Source organism: Rhinatrema bivittatum, chromosome 1 (genome assembly GCF_901001135.1).
Source record: "Rhinatrema bivittatum chromosome 1, aRhiBiv1.1, whole genome shotgun sequence".
NCBI lineage: Eukaryota > Metazoa > Chordata > Amphibia > Gymnophiona > Rhinatrematidae > Rhinatrema > Rhinatrema bivittatum.
The window spans coordinates 254,239,268-254,257,367 of record NC_042615.1 but is presented as its reverse complement, the minus strand read 5'-3'; the positions used below and the strand labels follow the sequence as shown (position 1 = coordinate 254,257,367).

General features: G+C 42.0%; 1 protein-coding gene across 2 annotated transcripts in view; it reads left to right on the top strand.

The window, feature by feature from the left end:
• Window positions 1-13,800, top strand: part of LOC115087039 (vasotocin-neurophysin VT-like) — a 42,364-nt gene extending 28,564 nt beyond the window's left edge. For both annotated transcript variants that reach the window (XM_029593701.1, XM_029593694.1), the window contains exons 2-3: window positions 8,893-9,094; window positions 13,486-13,800. In XM_029593701.1, coding sequence (XP_029449561.1) covers window positions 8,893-9,094; window positions 13,486-13,646 — 363 coding nt within the window. In that variant the 3' untranslated portion in view covers window positions 13,647-13,800. The remainder of the gene's footprint in view (window positions 1-8,892; window positions 9,095-13,485) is intronic.
• The last annotated feature ends 4,300 nt before the right edge of the window (window positions 13,801-18,100 follow it).

The window sequence follows — 18,100 nt, the reverse complement described above, 5'->3', positions numbered from 1 at the left end:
GGATTCTCTAAGGTCGCAGACCTTAGAGAATCCGGCGGTAACGGGGAGCGGGGGGGCGAAGCGGGAGGCGATCCTGCAATAGCCGGCAGTGACGATAAGGAATCTTACCTGTCGCCGCCAGCGATGTGTCCGCAGCGTCTGCCCCGGTGCCACCCCGACTCCTCCTCTTCCGGGGATGACTCCGCCCTGAGCTAGCATTCGCACGCGAAAAGGGACTTTTCGCGTCCGAAAAGTCCTATTTCACGTGCGATAGCGTTAGAGAATGACCCCCCTTAGTTATGAGGAAGGGAAGGTAAAGCCAGAGACCAAGTAGGCTTCACAGTATTGCAACAGGCAGGGCTGGCAGAAGTAATAGGCAGGAAAGGCAGTGACCTAGGGCATCGGAAGTGGGCGGGGTGGCAGAGTAGCCAGAAAGGGCAGCAGTTTTGAAAGGACAGACGAGATGAGAAATGGAGGGCATTTTCCTTTTTGTTGTATGTATTTCTGTGAGCAGCTAGGGTTATTTGTTGTGTGCAGAGACAGACAGAGAGAGAGAGAGATCACGTGATGACATCACTGCTTAGGGTGGCTGGACACCCTTCCATCGGCACCGGCAACAGGATAGGAAAATGGGCAGACTGAATGGGCCTTGCAGTCTTTAACAGCTGTCATATTATCTGTTAAAAAGAGGAGATCATAATTCAAGACCTAAAATTTGTCATTGCAGTTGTAAGTAAATAAGTCCTGTAATAACTGTATTTCAGCAGAGCACATCCAATCACCCTAGGGATGATAAGTTTCAAACCAGCGCGCGGGTGCACATAAGCACACGTGTGTTGGCCCGTGCCCAGGGATGCGTTATGCACGCATGTTATAAAATAGCCTGGCCGCAGGCACGAGTGCCAAATTTTAAGTGGGCACAGGCACGTGGCTGCAAATGCCGCTTCTACGGCGTAACTCGGAGAATTTTAAAAGGTGTGCATGCCGACGCTATTCATAGTTTTACCAGTTCATCCCATTAACAAACAGGTCCTCCAAATCCCTCTGGTTTAATAGCCTTCACACACCCCACCCCCCCATTATCTCTGACCCTTAAAACCTGCAAATATGCCAATGTTGGCTTTTAAAACCTGCTTGGCGCACGCGAGCCCGACATGTTCGCACTTCCCCTAATTAATGCACGTGCCGGGCTTTTAAAATTCACCTTGTAGTATTACATCAAACCACTGTTTTGCTGACAGCTTATTATTTTAACATAATTACTTTTGCTCTAAAGCTGTGAGCAAACTATGATCTTACATGAGGCATTCACTATTTTTCAAGCTATTTACAAGACTGGATTGTATATCTGTATTTTCTTTAGCTTATCTGTCCCGAACCAGAGAAATGCTAGTGTTGGGTTAAGAATCCAAGTAAAATGTTGAACCCAATTGTTCTCCCTTGACTTTTCATTTTGAGGGTAATTTTCTAGCTGCCTGCGTTGAAAGTTATCTCAGGAAAACTATCCACACGCATTTACACCTGCTATTTGTATAGATAGTTTTGCTGAGAAAAAATAAGTGCAAACTCTGAAAATTCAAAAGTATACACATAATTGCAAACCCTTCCCAATCCTGCCGCTGGGAATGCCTCTTTGCACTGTGGGTAAAGGTGCACATGACTGGCACTATGCATGTACCTTTACCTGCACACAGGGAGGTCAAAACATCCTGTCCCATATGTAAAGGGTTAGTTTATCCATGGAAATGACTTTGAAAATTACCCTTCCTATTAGATGATTCTTTCTTCTCTAGTCAATTCACTGATTTGACTAAGTTCAGCCAAGAAGAAACGATATTGATTACATTTGAAGATCTGAAAAAGATAGAATAATGAGAAATTATCACATACCCTGAGTAATCTCATCAACAGGATTTTTCTCAGTACAATTACTGAAAGGTCAATTTTCCTGAATTTAAGAATTAGAAACATTTCTGTGTGAAAGTTGTCTACTTCAAATAAAAATAATCACAACACATATACAAAAAATATGCCAGAGATGCTCTGCATGCTGTTCAGAAAACCAAGAAACCTTCTTTACCTTGATTTTAGGCTGGGTCCTACTCAAAAATACAAAATACATGTATAGGTAATAGGTTATGTGATAGAGATATGACTTCATATAATACTGCTACTTAGTGCTTTGAGTAGTCAGTATGAGTGAGTTTGGTAATGTAACTGAATAGTATCATAGTACTGTATTTTTCTTATTTTCCTAGAGTTCTAAGAATACATAGTTGCATGAGTGTGTACTGTGGTGCTATGGGCTATAGATACTAAGAATTTTTCCTATAGACAGACCCAAAATGTAAAAAAAACCTTTAATATATAGGCTCATATAACTGGTGTATGTTTTAAATGTTTCTATGCATATACAATATAAAGAGTGTATAGTGCAAGTGTAGATGTGTGCGTTATGACTAAATTAATGTGATAGAACGAGATGATATGAATGCAAGAAAATATAGATTTAGATCATTGTAAAAGAGATATTGTGAATTTTGTGTAGCCTAATGTAGACACTAATGTAAGGCAAAGTGTTTTGTTTTGTTTTTTTAACTGTTACCACTTCTATTCCTGGCAGAAATAAAGAAATCAGTTGTGGCCCTTTAAAAGTAGCTTTTGTAAGGGAACATTTTAATTGGTCTGCCTAAGGTACATAAAAGCCATTTATGTATTTGAATGAATCAATGTTTTCAGGTAATATTTTCCCCAAAAGTTCCCATAAATATGCTTTTATTGACAGCTACTACCATTTGCTCTCTGGAGGCCAAAAAGATTATGGATAAAGACAAGCGCCATTAGAATAAAACTAGAGATTCTGGGTTGGCCTGGGTTTCATTTTTGGGTTAGGTCTTCTCCTATCCAGGCTGGCCAGATCTGGGAATGCTGCAGAGGAAGCAGTCACAGCTCACTGGGGAAGGGAATCCTGGTTATTAAGCAATGGCAACGCCTAAAGGCTGGATTTAGGGCCCATGTGTTGCAGGTTTCCCAAAGCAGCCCTGCTACATAATTCCTGGCTGAGGACTTTCACCGCAAAGACTGGGCTAAAAGACCTGGAGGGGTGTAAAATAGAGAAAAATTCCTGAGCAGTTGTAAGAAGGCTCATGGTGCTAGATTTCAGCTCCAGTTCTATTCTAATGGAACTGGAAATCTAAAGGAGAAGGAGGAAACTGACAGTCCCCGCCCCCCCACACATTGTTCATAGATTGTGAAGTGAGAAATTAAGAACTTTAATCCCTGTTCCTCTCTACTCAATCTCCGTTTCACGTTCCCTTTTCTCCTCTTTTAAGTTCCCTTCTCTCTCTTGCCATGCCCCACTCTCTCCCATCTCCCTTCCTGCAATCTCCCTCCCCTATCAGCTTCTCTCTGCCTACCTTCTCCCTCACCCCCTGTCCTTCCCATAGCAAAAAGAACTTATCATGGCACTGCCTTCAAGCTAATAAGGAGCTGGGAAACTCTACTGGCCGTGGCCAAACGAAGATCCTGGATACCTTTCTCTAATCGGGAGGTTGCTAAAATCTCCACTGACCCTAGTCTAGTCTTTGACATCTTTTTGTCATTCAGGAATTGACAATCTTTGCAGGGATGGATTAATCCTGAACCCATCTCTCCTTCTGTGTGACTCTACCTGCCATAACCAATCCCTGCCCCATTCTAAGAATCACGATGTGGTGACCCCCTGGTCAGCCACTAGATGGTCCTAGTTCCCTGTCCTTGAGGTAACAGCTAGGTAGGATAAGCCATCCTTTACAGCATCTCCCTATGAGGATTGCTTGTGATGATTTAATCCTTGCCCTCAAGAGAGGGCTGGTTGAGGAGTCAGCGTGGCATTTGAGTTTAGGTTTTGAAGAGAGAGGAGGTCTTGTAGTATTTATTTATTTATTTATTTTATTTTATTTAGAGGTTTTTTTATATACCGTGGAACGTTTCAAACATCTCCTCGGTTTACAATGAACAATAATTTAGCAACAGGCTTTACAATCAATTCAGAAAGAACAAGCATATATCAATAAACAAGGCAATGAGTCAACATATGGTACAATTGAATCCCATCTAATCTCATGGGAGAAACTATGTATAATTATTTGCTTCAGAGTGAGGACTATCCCCTCTCTAAGTACATTTTTTGGAGACAATTCCTGTCTGTGCACCCCCGCCAGGCTGGATATACCTCTTGTTAGAGACTTGGTTAAGATTGTTCCTACTTTTGAAGAGTTGTTTTATTGGTGTGCAGTCTAGTTTCCTCTTGCAGATGGCCATCGCCCAGATCTGGAGGCCAGGGCTCTGAAGATCTACTAGTCCCTTCTAGAACAAAGAAGGACTAGAGTGACTGAAGCATCCCAGGTGGTTTGGGGTAATTTTAGGGAAGGATTTCTCTTTTATTTGAGAGGAGGCATTTTATCACCCTTCCTCTCCATTGAGGTTTAAGCTGTATAGCTTGATCCTTGTCAGCTACAGACCTTTCCCTCTGAAAGGTCACCAAGGACTAGAGATGTGAATCGTGTGATCGATCGTCTTAACGATCGATTTCGGCTGGGAGGGGGAGGGAATCGGATCGTCGCCGTTTGGGTTTTTTAAATATCGTGAAAATCGTGTAAATTGAAAACCGGCACACTAAAACATCCCTAAAACCCACCCCGACCCTTTAAAATAAATCCCCCACCCTCCCGAACCACCCCCCAAATGCCTTAAATTACCTGGGGTCCAGTGGGGGGGAGGGCGGGAAAACCGGCACACTAAAACAACCCTAAAACCCACCCCGACCCTTTAAAATAAATCCCCCATCCTCCCGAACCCCCCCAAAATGCCTTAAATTACCTGGGGTCCAGAGGAAGGGTCCCAGTGTGATCTTTTACTCTCGGACCTCCGGTGCTTGTAGAAATGGCGCCGGCGCTACCTTTGCCTTGTCATATGACAGGTCAAAGGTAGCGCCGGCGCCATTTTGTTTTTTGTCCCCCGAGGTCAGGAGCGTAGGAGATCGCTCCCGGACCCCCGCTGGACCCCCAGGAACTTTTGGCCAGCTTGGGGGGCCTCCTGACCCCCACAAGACTTGCCAAAAGTCCAGCGGGGGTCCGGGAACGACTTCCTTCATGCGAATCATTTTTCCATATGGAAAATGGCGCCGGCCATACGGCATATGGCCGGCGCCATTTTCCGTACGGAAAAACGATTCGCGGCAGGAGATCGCTCCCGGACCCCCACTGGACCCCCAGGGACTTTTGGCCAGCTTGGGGGGGGCCTCCTGACCCCCCCCCAAGACTTGCCAAAAGTCCAGCGGGGGTCCGGAATGACCTCCTGCAGTCAAATCGTGTTGTCTACGGCCGGCGCCATTTTGCGCCGCCATTTTGTGCAAAATGGCGCCGGCCGTAGACAACACGATTCGACTGCAGGAGGTCGTTCCGGACCCCCGCTGGACTTTTGGCAAGTCTTGTGGGGGTCAGGAGGCCCCCCCAAGCTGGCCAAAAGTCCCTGGGGGTCCAGCGGGGGTCCGGGAGCGATCTCCTGCCGCGAATCGTTTTTCCGTACGGAAAAACCAAAGGTAGCGCCGGCGCCATTTCTACAAGCACCGGAGGTCCGAGAGTAAAAGATCACACTGGGACCCTTCCTCTGGACCCCAGGTAATTTAAGGCATTTTGGGGGGGTTCGGGAGGGTGGGGGATTTATTTTAAAGGGTCGGGGTGGGTTTTAGGGTTGTTTTAATGTGCCGGTTTTCCCGCCCTCCCCCTTCCCCCGATTTACGATTTTTTGACGATAAATCGGGGGAATTGTTATTGTATCGCGGCTCTAACGATTTTTGACGATTTAAAATATATCGGACGATATTTTAAATCGTCAAAAAACGATTCACATCCCTACCAAGGACTGAGTTGGAGAAAGGAGAAAGAAGAACAGCAGGTTTGGAGAACCACCACTGGATCTTCTCCCACTTGGGACACAGGTCCAGGCTGGGGGGAAGAAAACGACTTGGAACTTAGGTAGGACTGTTTCATGCTTAAGGGGATTCCCTACTGAGTAGGATTTTCCTCAGAGGCTGGGACTCACCCACACTCAGTGCATGAGTATTAGGAATCACCCCGGGAACCTAACTCATCACCACTTAAACAGAGAGAAAAACATCCAGCTGTAATTTCAGTTTATTTACAAGTTGGACATTGAGAAAAGTTTGGAACAATCAGTAAATTATTATTTGAGCACCCAGTCAGGTGTCCTGCTCATCTGTCCCAGTCAAGCAACACTACATTACCACTACAGATAAACAGACACACACTGATTACAGGAGCACCTCACCGCCTGGGCCATAAGCAGCAGCTTCCCCACACAGAAAGGACCCATACCTTGGGGGGATAAAGGAGAGGAGACAAGAGAACAGTGAAGCTAGTCCCAGAGACATAAATTATTTTTGTGTACCCTTGAAGAGATATGCCACTTCAAAGAGAAGGCTTACAATGAAAATGTATTTCTGAAGGTATTTCCAATTATGCAAATGACTTTCTGAACTACAAATTCTATAATGCTCACTGAATCCAGCATGTTCAGAATCATACCTGGCATTATTGTTAGCCGTTTCTAATCTATCAACTACTTAATTGGGACGCATCCACCATAATAATATTAGCATGTGCCCTTTCCTTGATATCCATATTAGAACTGTGTCTTTAAAAATAGCAGCCTTTGTACAAAATCTTGGATTCCTTTAAGTAGGATGACATCCAATATAAAAATGGTTCTTCCAGACAGCAATAGATTAACACATTGCCTCTGAAATGAACCATGGGGCCACATCTCATTTCTACAAGCCTTCAGTGTGTAGACGCGCAACAAGTTTTCTTTCTCAATTAATTATTATTGAGGGAAATTTTATAACAGCCCGCATGCAGAAAGTGCATGCAAACTTCAGCCTTAAATTTTTACAGTGGACTTATGCGCGTTATGCCTGCTTTGAAAATTAGTGGGTGCACGTGGAATCCTGCACAGGATATGCACGCCGCGCACACATTTACGCCTGCTTAGAAGAAGGTGTGTCTGTGTGTATGCGTGCGTTTACAGGCGTGCTTTCAAAAACTGAAAGCAACTCCTGCCGCTAGGAACGCTTTCGAGCTTACGTAAAAATTACACACAGTATTGCTGCTTCTACGCATCTTTTTACATAATTTTCAAAAAGCCTACCTATGTGTATAAACCTACGCTTTACACAGATAAATGATTTGGAAAGTTACCACTATGTTTTGGTTGCCCTATTGCTTCTTTGGAACATCTATGACTTATTTAATTATGCCGCCTCTGGATGTACCAACCAGTTAATGAGGAGTATTTAGTCAAAAAAAACCCGAGTGGTACAAAACAGACTGTGTTATAAAAAAAGATGTGTGTGTGGGGAGGCTTAGTTTTATGAAAACTTTAAAGCAGGCATTTTGTTTGTAAAATAATAAACATAGTAAATGACGGTAGATAAAGACCAAATAGTTTACTACCCAGTGCCCAATATCCAACAGGAGCAAAATAATTTGAGAGAAGAATTTGTCAATTGTTTTCTAAAGTAAGAAGGTGTCTGAAATAATGTTATGTTATATTTTTAACAGATTTTATTTTGAGGGGCCTGATAATAAATAACACTGAATTAATGGATTTCCATTTAGCTACCATGTTAAAAAATTAACTTTAATAATCGCTTATTGTGTTTTTCATTTTGTAGGCTTGGGCATTTAATTTTATTAATGAGAGAGACAATTAATAATAGTATTTCAGCACCATAAAATTACATGTGAACTTTTCTGCTTGTATTTTTCTTATGTATCTACCATTGTTATGTACTTAGAATTGTAGAGAGCATGGGCAATAAACTGTATAAATAATATCTGAATATCGACCAATTACCATGCATGAGAATCAGGGAGCAATGGCCAATTATTGCCTTAAGAAATGTGAAACTCGGCAGTTGTGTACATGTCTCTAGAGTTGTGCCTGCATTTTGCATACCCATCAGTATAAACTTGATTGTATATATAAAAATTAATTTGCAGATTATGTTGTTCATTTGGATGTCTACAAGACAGCCAAATATATTAAATAATATTAGCAATAAGTGCTCAGCGTTACTTGGGTAGTCTAGTCTATAACAGTCTATATTTGTGTGTGTGCCTGTGCTTGCGACTTTGCGATTGGATGCCTGTGCCTGCCTGCCTGTGTGTATTTGAGAGAGCCTGTGTTCATGCATGTGCCTGAGTGCGTGCACGTGCCTGCCTGTGTATACATGCGTTTGCCTGTGCCTGTCTGTGTGTGTGCAAACCTGTGTGCATGTGGGAGCCAGTATGTGCACTTATGAGAGTCTGGGCGCAGCTGCATGCACATTTGTGTGAACGTGTGCAAGCTTGTGTGCGGCTGTGTGTATGTCTATGCCTGCCTGTCCCTGTGCATGGGAACATGAGCGGCAGGGCTTCGCAGACAGTATGATCTGACATAAGCCTTTTATATATATAGATAGATAGATAGATAGATTACCTAAAAACCCTCTTCCACTGCATTCACCAGAGAATATGAAACCAGTAGCCAAGAGTGTGGTTGAAAGGATACGAGGGGCAGGAGGGCGACAGAACCATGAAATGGAGGAATCTAGGAGTTTTCCACCCAGCTTTACCTTTCCACTAAACCTCACACAGTTTGGAAAAGCTGGCACCGTGCCATCCTGAGCCTGAGTTGCTGGGGCACTGCTCCAAGTGAAACCCCAGGTGTTTTCCGCTTCAGCCGTTTGTGGCAGCAGGGCTTAGCAGTCCCACACGGGGGCCATGCATTCTGCCTTCTGTACAGATTTTATAATCGTTGCTTTCAGTAAATTTACAGCAGCTCCTCGTGTTTTCTTATTTTTCTCTCCAGTGTATACCCTGTGGGCCTGGGAACAGGGGCCATTGCTTTGGCCCTAACATTTGCTGTGGAGAGGAAGTGGGCTGTTACATTGGCACTTCGGAAACTCTGCGATGCCTAGAGGAGAACTACCTGCTATCCCCTTGTGAGGCTGGAGGGAAACCATGCACTACAGATGGACGATGCGCTGCCCCAGGGATCTGCTGTAGTGATGGTAATATATTTAAACCCCTTACACAAGATACAACAGATAGAAAGCCCATGGAGTGGAATTTATTTCTAGTGAGTGGGCAGCTTCTAAAAATGACCATGGAAACACAAGTATTCTGTGGTGCTTCTTCTGCAATTCTTTTTACGCAAACTTAAACATCTGCTATATTTTCCTGCCATTGCTTAAAGAATATGCACTCCCACTCCTGCCACCTAAAATCCCAAACACAATTTAAAAAGTCTGATTTTTCAAAATTATTTGCATGCAAATATACTTTAGGCATGTAGGTGGACTTTTGAAAATTGCTACAATAAATGCCATTGAATCGTCAATAGGTTACACACATTTTAAGTGCATTTAGGGATGGTAACTTTTAAACCGGTGTGTGGGAGTACACGTCGGCCCACACCCAGAGACGCAGCCATTTATAATGTACTCACGTATATGAGTGCACATTATAAAATAGTCTTGCCGCGCGTACACGGGAGCTCAATTTTAAGTGGACGCGAGCATGTGTGCGCAAATCCTGCTTCTACCGTGTAAGTGAGGAAACTTTAAAAGGAATGCACGCCCAAGTTCATTCCCAGTTCGCCCAGTTAAGGGATGGGACTTTCAACCCCCCCCCCTCCAGTCTAATAGCCTCCCTTCTCCCCTGTTACCAGATCCTTAAAACTCCACTGGTCTGTCTAGTTTTGTTTTTATTACTTACACGTCATCCGTAGCGGAAGTAAAGTTACACAGTAGGAGACCCTGCCGTGCTCCAGTGTGCATAAGTATGTACGTGCAAACTTAAAGGTAAAATCCTGGAATGCCCTGCCCCTTTTTGGAAACTTTCTATATGTGTGCGAAGCAGCATGTACCCGCATATCCCTGGGGCGTTCCAAATCTCCTCTGTGCGTGCCGCCCCACCATATTCACGCATCCCCTAATTGATACGTGCGTCAGGCTTTTAAAATTTACCTAAATGAACGCAAATCGGCTTTTGAAAATTGCCACGATAACAGGTTACATTTACATGCATAACTTCTTTGAAAATTATCTCCATACTTTCTAGCTTGGCTGTCAGAGTTGTCTGGTTGCTCACCAAACTGTGAGCTACAACTCAGCCCACAAATCCTGGTTTCCGTATGGGGAAATTCCAGGAATTCCACTCCTGGTTCGCTAATCCAGTTTGTGGGCCTTTCTCCACAAAGGGGGGAATTCAAATGCAACAATCAACTTAACAGTTCCTGAGCTAGCTTAAGTGAAAGAGGGCTGCTAGCTGCGGTGGAGAGCTCACATTTTAGGCCAGCAAGCAGTAATGTCAGCCTGCTCTCACCTCCCACGTTTGGACTTGCTGGCATTATTGACATGTTACTAGGAAGCATGAAACTGAATGCATCCCTTTTGAAAGGAAGTGTATAATAGAACTTCTGTATCAGGTAAGCAGCTGGAAAAATGACATTTAATAGCCCAAGTATTCACACTAACAGGAAAACTCTGAAAATTATATGATAAAGGAGGAGGACAGAGCCCCAGAATTGTCTAATGTTTTCACATGAATTGGCTAAAACTGTATATTGGGAGGAAAGGATGGCGATATAGAATCTGAAATCAAATTTTAGAAAACTAAGGAATATTTCAAAAAAACAGTGTCGAACTGGGTTTAACTTTTAATGCTGTCACAGATAGGTTAATTGACTTTTCTTAACCTTTACTCTCTCATCCCTTCCTACTATAATCAAACAAAAAAGAAATTCAGTCAAGAGAACGGAACCAACAGAGTGTACTAGGGGCACGTGCTACATCCATATTTCTTGCTAGGCGTGTGAAAAGCTATTTCCATTTGTTGAGGTAATAACCAATCTCTAACTTCCCTGCAAAGAAGGGAAGCAAAGGAATTAGTGTACCATAATGACTGATAAGCGGAAGAAATTGCTATTTGCTAGATGCAGTTTTTCATGCAAAATGGCTTTGATTATTGAATTGTTTTGCAATGACTAATAACTGATAGGTTTCTCATTTTTATTATCTGAAAACAAGCATGCATAGCCATAAAGACAGCATCCCCTTTGTTGTTAAAAGCAGAGTGTGCAAGATCAAACTACTTAAAGTTTGATTTAGATAGCAATCTTCAAAGGGAGCGCTTTGAAAATGTCCCCCTCCCCTGTGGGGAAAAGCATCCACTGCCCACAACGCAGCCCATAGATTTCATACGGTGCTGGATGCATACGGTGCCGTGGCATGGCTGTTTGACGCATCCTGCTGTGAGCCACGGAGGAACATTTTCATCAGCGCATATATTTAAACAAACAAAAGACGATTAGAAAACACTCACTCGAAAACATACACTTTATGGGTGATTTACAATAAGTTCATGTCTGCTTTGGCGGTGTCTTACTATATATGGATTGCATGTACAATTCATCAGAATCACTGATCTTGTTTCTTTTATTTTTTGGTTTTTGTTCCAAATGTATGCACGGCAACACTATTAAATAAAAAGAGACATTACCCACAACACATATTAAATGAAGTAGCAACGCTGTCAGATCTAAAGAGGTTTATGGCATTTCAACAGGCCTGTTATCCGATCTGTCTGATTTTTATGATGACAATGGTTAGGCGCACTCTGTAAACAGGCATTATTGCCTCCAAAATGAAGAAGTTTTGCTAAAACAAAGAAAATGCTAAATTCCGCAGTATTTTAATTTACTCAGATCTTGAGCATTTCTAAAAAGTCAGGAAGCTTTGCACAATTACCCAAAATATTGCTTTTAGGAAAGCTTGTCCTTACTGATTTAAAAGCAAGTTTCCTTGCGCTATTGATGTAGTACAGGAAATAGAAGATGTCACACGATTCAAAGGCAGCACTAAGACCAAGAACAGGCCAAGCAAAAGAAAGCATTAAAAGGTAGATTTTAAAAGGGTTGCACGCGGCAGAACTGGGAGATATGTGCGTGACTCGTCGCGCGTGCTTTTAAAAAGCTTGTGGCCACGTGCATATCTCCTGGTACGTGGATAAAAAAGGCCTGCCAAAAAGTGGGTGGGATGTGGGCGTGGTCTGGGCAGGGCATGGGCAGGCTGGGACTGCACCATACGGTCAGTTACCCGCACTAGCACGCACCGGGATCCCCCAACTGCGGAACTTGCTTCTGCTATGGGCTGCGTGCAAGTAGATACATTTTTTTTAAAAAGGGTAGTTTGCAGGCTTTTAAGGGTCGGGGTTAGTAGGGTAAAAGGGAGGCCAGTTAGGTAGGGGGTTTAGAAAGTCCTCTCTCTTACTGGGGCGAACTGGGAGGGAATTGGGAAATAGGCCCAATGCGTCACTGAATTCATCTACTAAAATCCCCCCCCCCCCCTTACGCGCTGGAGGAAGTATTCGTGTGCATACACGTGCGTCGATATAAAATCATACTCGCATGTATGCACGGGTGGCCGATTTTATAACATGCAAACATGCGCATATGTGCATACGCACGTCACTTTGAAAGTTACCACAAGGGGCACAGTTGCAAAAAGCTTATTTGGGACCTATGTGCATAAACTAAGCAGTTACACGAGCAAGTTGACTAAAACTGAGCATGTGAATTTTCAATCACGTCCAACTACATACATACACCAGTTTATAACACACATCCATTTGGCATTCTGGGGGAGGTCATTTTATCAATCGACACATGTAGCTTACATTTCCAAAAAGTACACCCAAAGCTGGCATGCCAATAAAGTGGGAAACCTTACGACATGGTTTTGAACTGAGTAGAGCTATGATTGTATTATTGGGCAGCACAGCAGCTGCCAGCCCTGATATTCAATAGCACTTTAGGGGGGCACCTTGTGCTTGAAAATCTTATTGTTAAAAGTACACAAGCAGTTTCGCAGTAAGGCACACTACTGAAAATGTACCCGTAATTGCTTACAGATCTATCAAGGCAGGCAGCCACAGAGTGCCTGCAAACTCTGTGAAACTATCTCAGGACTTTTTAGTAACTGTCCCAGGGTCCAGACTGCAATGACTGAACCTAACACATTTAACATTTTCTTGGGTACAGTGCCAACTGTGTGACGAAAGCTAGACTAAAAATCACCAAATGTTTCCACGGCATTACCTCATTGTTCCTGCTGCTGGTTTTTGAAGTGTCTTCTTAGGCCAGGGGTAGACAACTCGAGTCCTTGTGCTGTTGGCCAGTCAGCTTTGCAAGATATTCACGATGACTGTTCATAAGATGCATTTGCATGCAAATACATCTCCATGCATATTCATGGTGGATATCTTGAAGTCCTGACTGTCTTATGGCACTGGAGGGCCGGAGTTGCCTACCCGTTTCTTAGGCAGACATTGTGCACCAATCTCCCTTCACCTTGGTCTATAGGTACTGGCAGATGACCATTGTTCTTGCTATCATTTGTAGAGGGCTGCACCCTTGACTCCAGCTGCTTTGATGAAGACAGTGGAAGAAGAAGAGTTTCCTCAGACAAGAACATAACTTTGATGGATGGATCAGCCAGTGACATTCTTCTCAAGCTCATGCACATGGCCAACAGACAACAGGGAAATCATCAGTTCTACTGAGATGAACAATCGCATAGATATTTATAAAAAAAAAAAAAAGTTAACACATGACTAGCCTATCCTAGATTCTCAAAAATCTAAATATTACTGATCATTTTTGGATCCTGTACTCAATGCAGTAAAAACACACATTTAACAGTTTATTGTACATATGTGGCAAATAAAATCTTTTATTGCACTACGCCATTAAAAAATATTTCTTTTGTGTAATTTATTAAAATTTGCAAGCTTTATTAGGTTTTGATGGCTAATACAATTCCCTGCCATCATATTTCTACCCATTGCTAGCGTTCACCTTGTTGACAATATAACTCCAGGCCTGGCTTTTCTAACTCCCATTTTAATTCAACCTGTTCCTTGTTGACTGGAGTATCCTTTGAAATGGAACTTAAAACTAGGGCTGAAGCGCAATCATTTCACAGGATGACATGGAATGAGGTTGGAAACCCAGCTTTTTCACTTAATTCTGGCTGTGGTTACCCTGACCTTCCAAAGTGGAACAAGATGGAATTCATTTAGCCCTGCATCTTCTCAGATTACTTGTCCAATGTTAAGTAGCTTTTATAGATTTTTTTCACATGATACCCAAGAACCTGCTTTTATATTGAAGATATAGAAAGTAATGGGAACTGACATTCATGATCATAGCCTTCTGATCGTTACTTGCTGTAGTAACAAGCTCTAGTAGCTTTATTGGTTCCGGAGAAAAAACTGTAATCTATAGGTACTGATAACTTAAATTAGACCAACAAAAAGCCTAGAGCCTTTACACATGCATATTCTACAACATCTTTTTGACAAAGTACCAATCTACAAAGATGCTATCATTATTTGCTATAACTCCGTTTTACTTTAATGCAATAAAAGAATCTACAAGAGGCTCCAAACTTTTCTTCAAAAAATTTCAGAATATGCCATTTGGTGTTAACTTGCTAAAATTTACATATAGAAATGTGCCTTAGATTTCACAAGTAAGGTACATAAATCTAATGTCTATCATTACAGCATTAGGCTACGATGAGGATCATTCTTTTTCCAAATATTTTCTTAGAACAATAGTTTTCCCACTCAGGTTTTGGTTTTTTTTGCAGGTACCATGCATGTTATAAGTACCCAACATGTGTTTTGGATTCCTAGGGTAGTAAATCAAGTCATTAGATCTTCTGTTTTCCAACTACTTAACTCCAACTACTATCCTGCCGTGTAGCCGTTCCCTGTCTTCAGGGCTTATGGACCATCATCTGCATTAAAGTAATTGCATACAGGCAAATAAGGAGCAGCTGAACCTCTCTGGTCAGTTTTTCCAGCCTATATTACTCCAACTCTAGTCATCACCCTTACCACCATCTTCTGCACTAAAGAAGATCTCTCAGCTGTCAATCATACAAATTTGATCACCTGGACAAGGTTGTTCCTTTTTGTTATTAGCTGGCAATTTTAATCAAGCTGCCCAGATGCCCGTGCTAGGTGACCTGCCAGAGTCCCCTAATTATACCTGAAAGGAGTAACACAACTGCCACTCCGTGCTGGTCAGTCTTGTCACCTCCTTAGGAGATGGCTGCAATTATACTGTCCTTTTGTCATCTCCCCTGTTGACCCGCTATTATTTTGGGTAGATGGCCATATGCATTTTTGCACCTAAACCAAAACACTGCTCACCCCAATTTCTTTACCATCCCCATCCTCTTCTCTTGAATAGTGTCTTAGAGTAAGTTCCTGCCACCACATTTACTGGGGGGCTATTCCTGGCATCCACCACCACCACCCTCTCAGTAAAGATGTTTCAGATTTCCTCTGATCCTCCCTCCTGTCAATGTCATATCCTGAGATATTTTTTCCCATGGAAAATGCTACCTTCTTGTCCTTTACTGAAGCCTGTTGGATATTTTTTAATTTTTTTTTTTTTAGCACATCCCTTTTCCCTTCCTTCCTCCAGAAAGTACATTTATTGTTCTGTAAGTCTGTCTGTATAGGGCTTAATTTGCTGATCTTGTATCATTTTGGTAACCCTCCTCTGAACTGCCTCCAAAGATATGCGCCCCCCCCCCCCCCCCCAGAACTGAATAATGTACTGCAGGTAAAGTGTCAGTGTCCTGTATAACAGTAATATTCTCTCATTTTCTTTCTGGTGATATATCTCTATATACTCAAACATAAGTTTAGCTTCCCTCACTGCTTTATCATACCTCAAGTCAGAGATGATCATTAGGTAGATCCAGGGGTGATCCGGGTAACTGTAGATCAGTGAGCCTGACTTCAGTGCTGGAAAAAATAGTGGAAACTATTCTCAAGACCAAAATCATAGAGCATATAGAAAGACATGGTTTAATGGAACACAGTCAACATGGATTTACCCAAGGGAAGTCTTGTCTAACAAATCTGCTTCATTTTTTTAAAGGGGTTAATAAACATGTGGATAAAGGTGAACCGGTAGATGTGGTGTATTTGGATTTTCAGAAGGTGTTTGACAAAGACCCTCATGAGAGGCTTCTAAGAAAACTAAAAAGTCATGGGAAAGGAGGTGATGTCCTTTCGTGGATTACAAACTGGTTAAAAGACAGGAAACAGAGAATAGGATTAAATGGTCAATTTTCTCAGTGGAAAAGGGTAAACAGTGGAGTGCCTCAGGGATCTGTAGTAGGACCCGTGCTTTTCAATATATATATATAAATGATCTGGAAAGAAATACGACGAGTGAGGTTATCAAATTTGCGGATGATACAAAATTATTCAGAGTAGTTTAATCACAATCAGATGGTGATATATTACAGGAGGACCTTGCAAGACTGGAAGATTGGCAGAAGAAATTTAATGTGGACAAGTGCAAGGTGTGGCATATAGGGAAAAATAATCCTTGCTGTAGTTACACGATGTTAGTTCCATATTAGGAGCTACCACCCAGGAAAAAGATCTAGGCATCATAGTGGATAATCCTTTAAAATCGTCGGCTCAGTGTGCTGCAGCAGTCAAAAAAGCAAACAGAATATTAGGAATTATTAGGAAGGGAATGGTTCATAAAACTGAAAATGTCATAATGCCTCTATATTGCTCCATGGTGAGACCGCACCTTGAATATTGTGTACAATTCTGGTCGCCGCATCTCAAAAAAGATATAGTTATGATGGAGAAGGTACAGAGAAGGGCAACCAAAATGATAAAGGGGATGGAACAGTTCCCCTATGAGGAAAGGCTGAAGAGGTTAAGGCAGTTCAGCTTGGAGAAGAGACGGCTGAGGTGGGGATATTAGAGGTTTTTAAGATCATGAGAGGTCTTGAACGAGTAGATGTGAATTGGTTATTTACAATTTTGAATGGAATGCCCCCTAGTCCTTTTTGACCTGAACTGGTAGCAGGTCAAAAAGGACTAGGGGGCATTCCATGAAGTTAGCAAGTAGCACAGTTAAGACTAATTGGAGAAAATTCTTTTTCACTCAATGCACAATAAAGCTCTGGAGTTTGTTGCCAGAGGATGTGGTTAGTGCAGTTAGTGTAGCTGGGTTCAGAAAAGGTTTGGATAAGTTCTTGGAGGAGAAGTCCATTAATGGCTATTAATCAAGTTGACTTAGGGAAAAGTCACTGCTATTAATTGCATCAGTAGCATGGGATCTTCTTAGTGTTTGGATAATTGCCAAGTTCTTGTGGCCTGGTTTGGCCTCTGTTAGAAACAGGATGCTGGGCTTGATGGACCCTTGGTCTGACCCAGCATGGCAATTTGTTATATTCTTATAAACAGCCTTTCTTTGAAATCAAGGCAGTGTACAATAAAAAATAAATAGGAAATAAATACACTTCTCATAAAATAAACAGAAGAAGCATAAGTATAAATAAAACAATAACAATATCAACACTAAATTAAATATAGAATATGAATCATAAGATAAAGTTAAAAATATACAATAAAAAGGATAACATACAAAATAAGTCATAAAAGTCAATATCAGTAATAGTGCAAAAAATACTAAAAATCAATCATACATCAAAGCAAAGGGAGAAAATTCATGTCTTGAGTTGCATCTTAAACTTATGAAAATCTTATTCAAAACACAAGGATAAGGGAAGGGAGTTCTAGAGATTGGGGGATCAAGTATGAAAAAGACAACTCCTGAGCACCCTCTAATATGATTTCCTTCAATAAAGGTATTTTTAATAGTTCATGCTGAGAAGATCTGAGTGTTCAACCAGGTTGGTAAGGAATTTATAAGTCAGCAAGATACGGAGGTCATCCTCCATGGAGAGCCTTGAATGTCAAACAACAAATTTGGAATTGTTATGTGATTGCACATGCAATGGGTAACCAATGAAGCTGAATTAGGAGAGGGGTAAGATGATCAAACATATTTTTTCTAAATATGAGCCTAGCTGCGGTATTTTGAACTAACTGAAAATCTGTTAGTCAAAGATATGGAAAGACCATGGTGTAGGACATTGTAATAATCCAGTTGACTTAGGACAAAA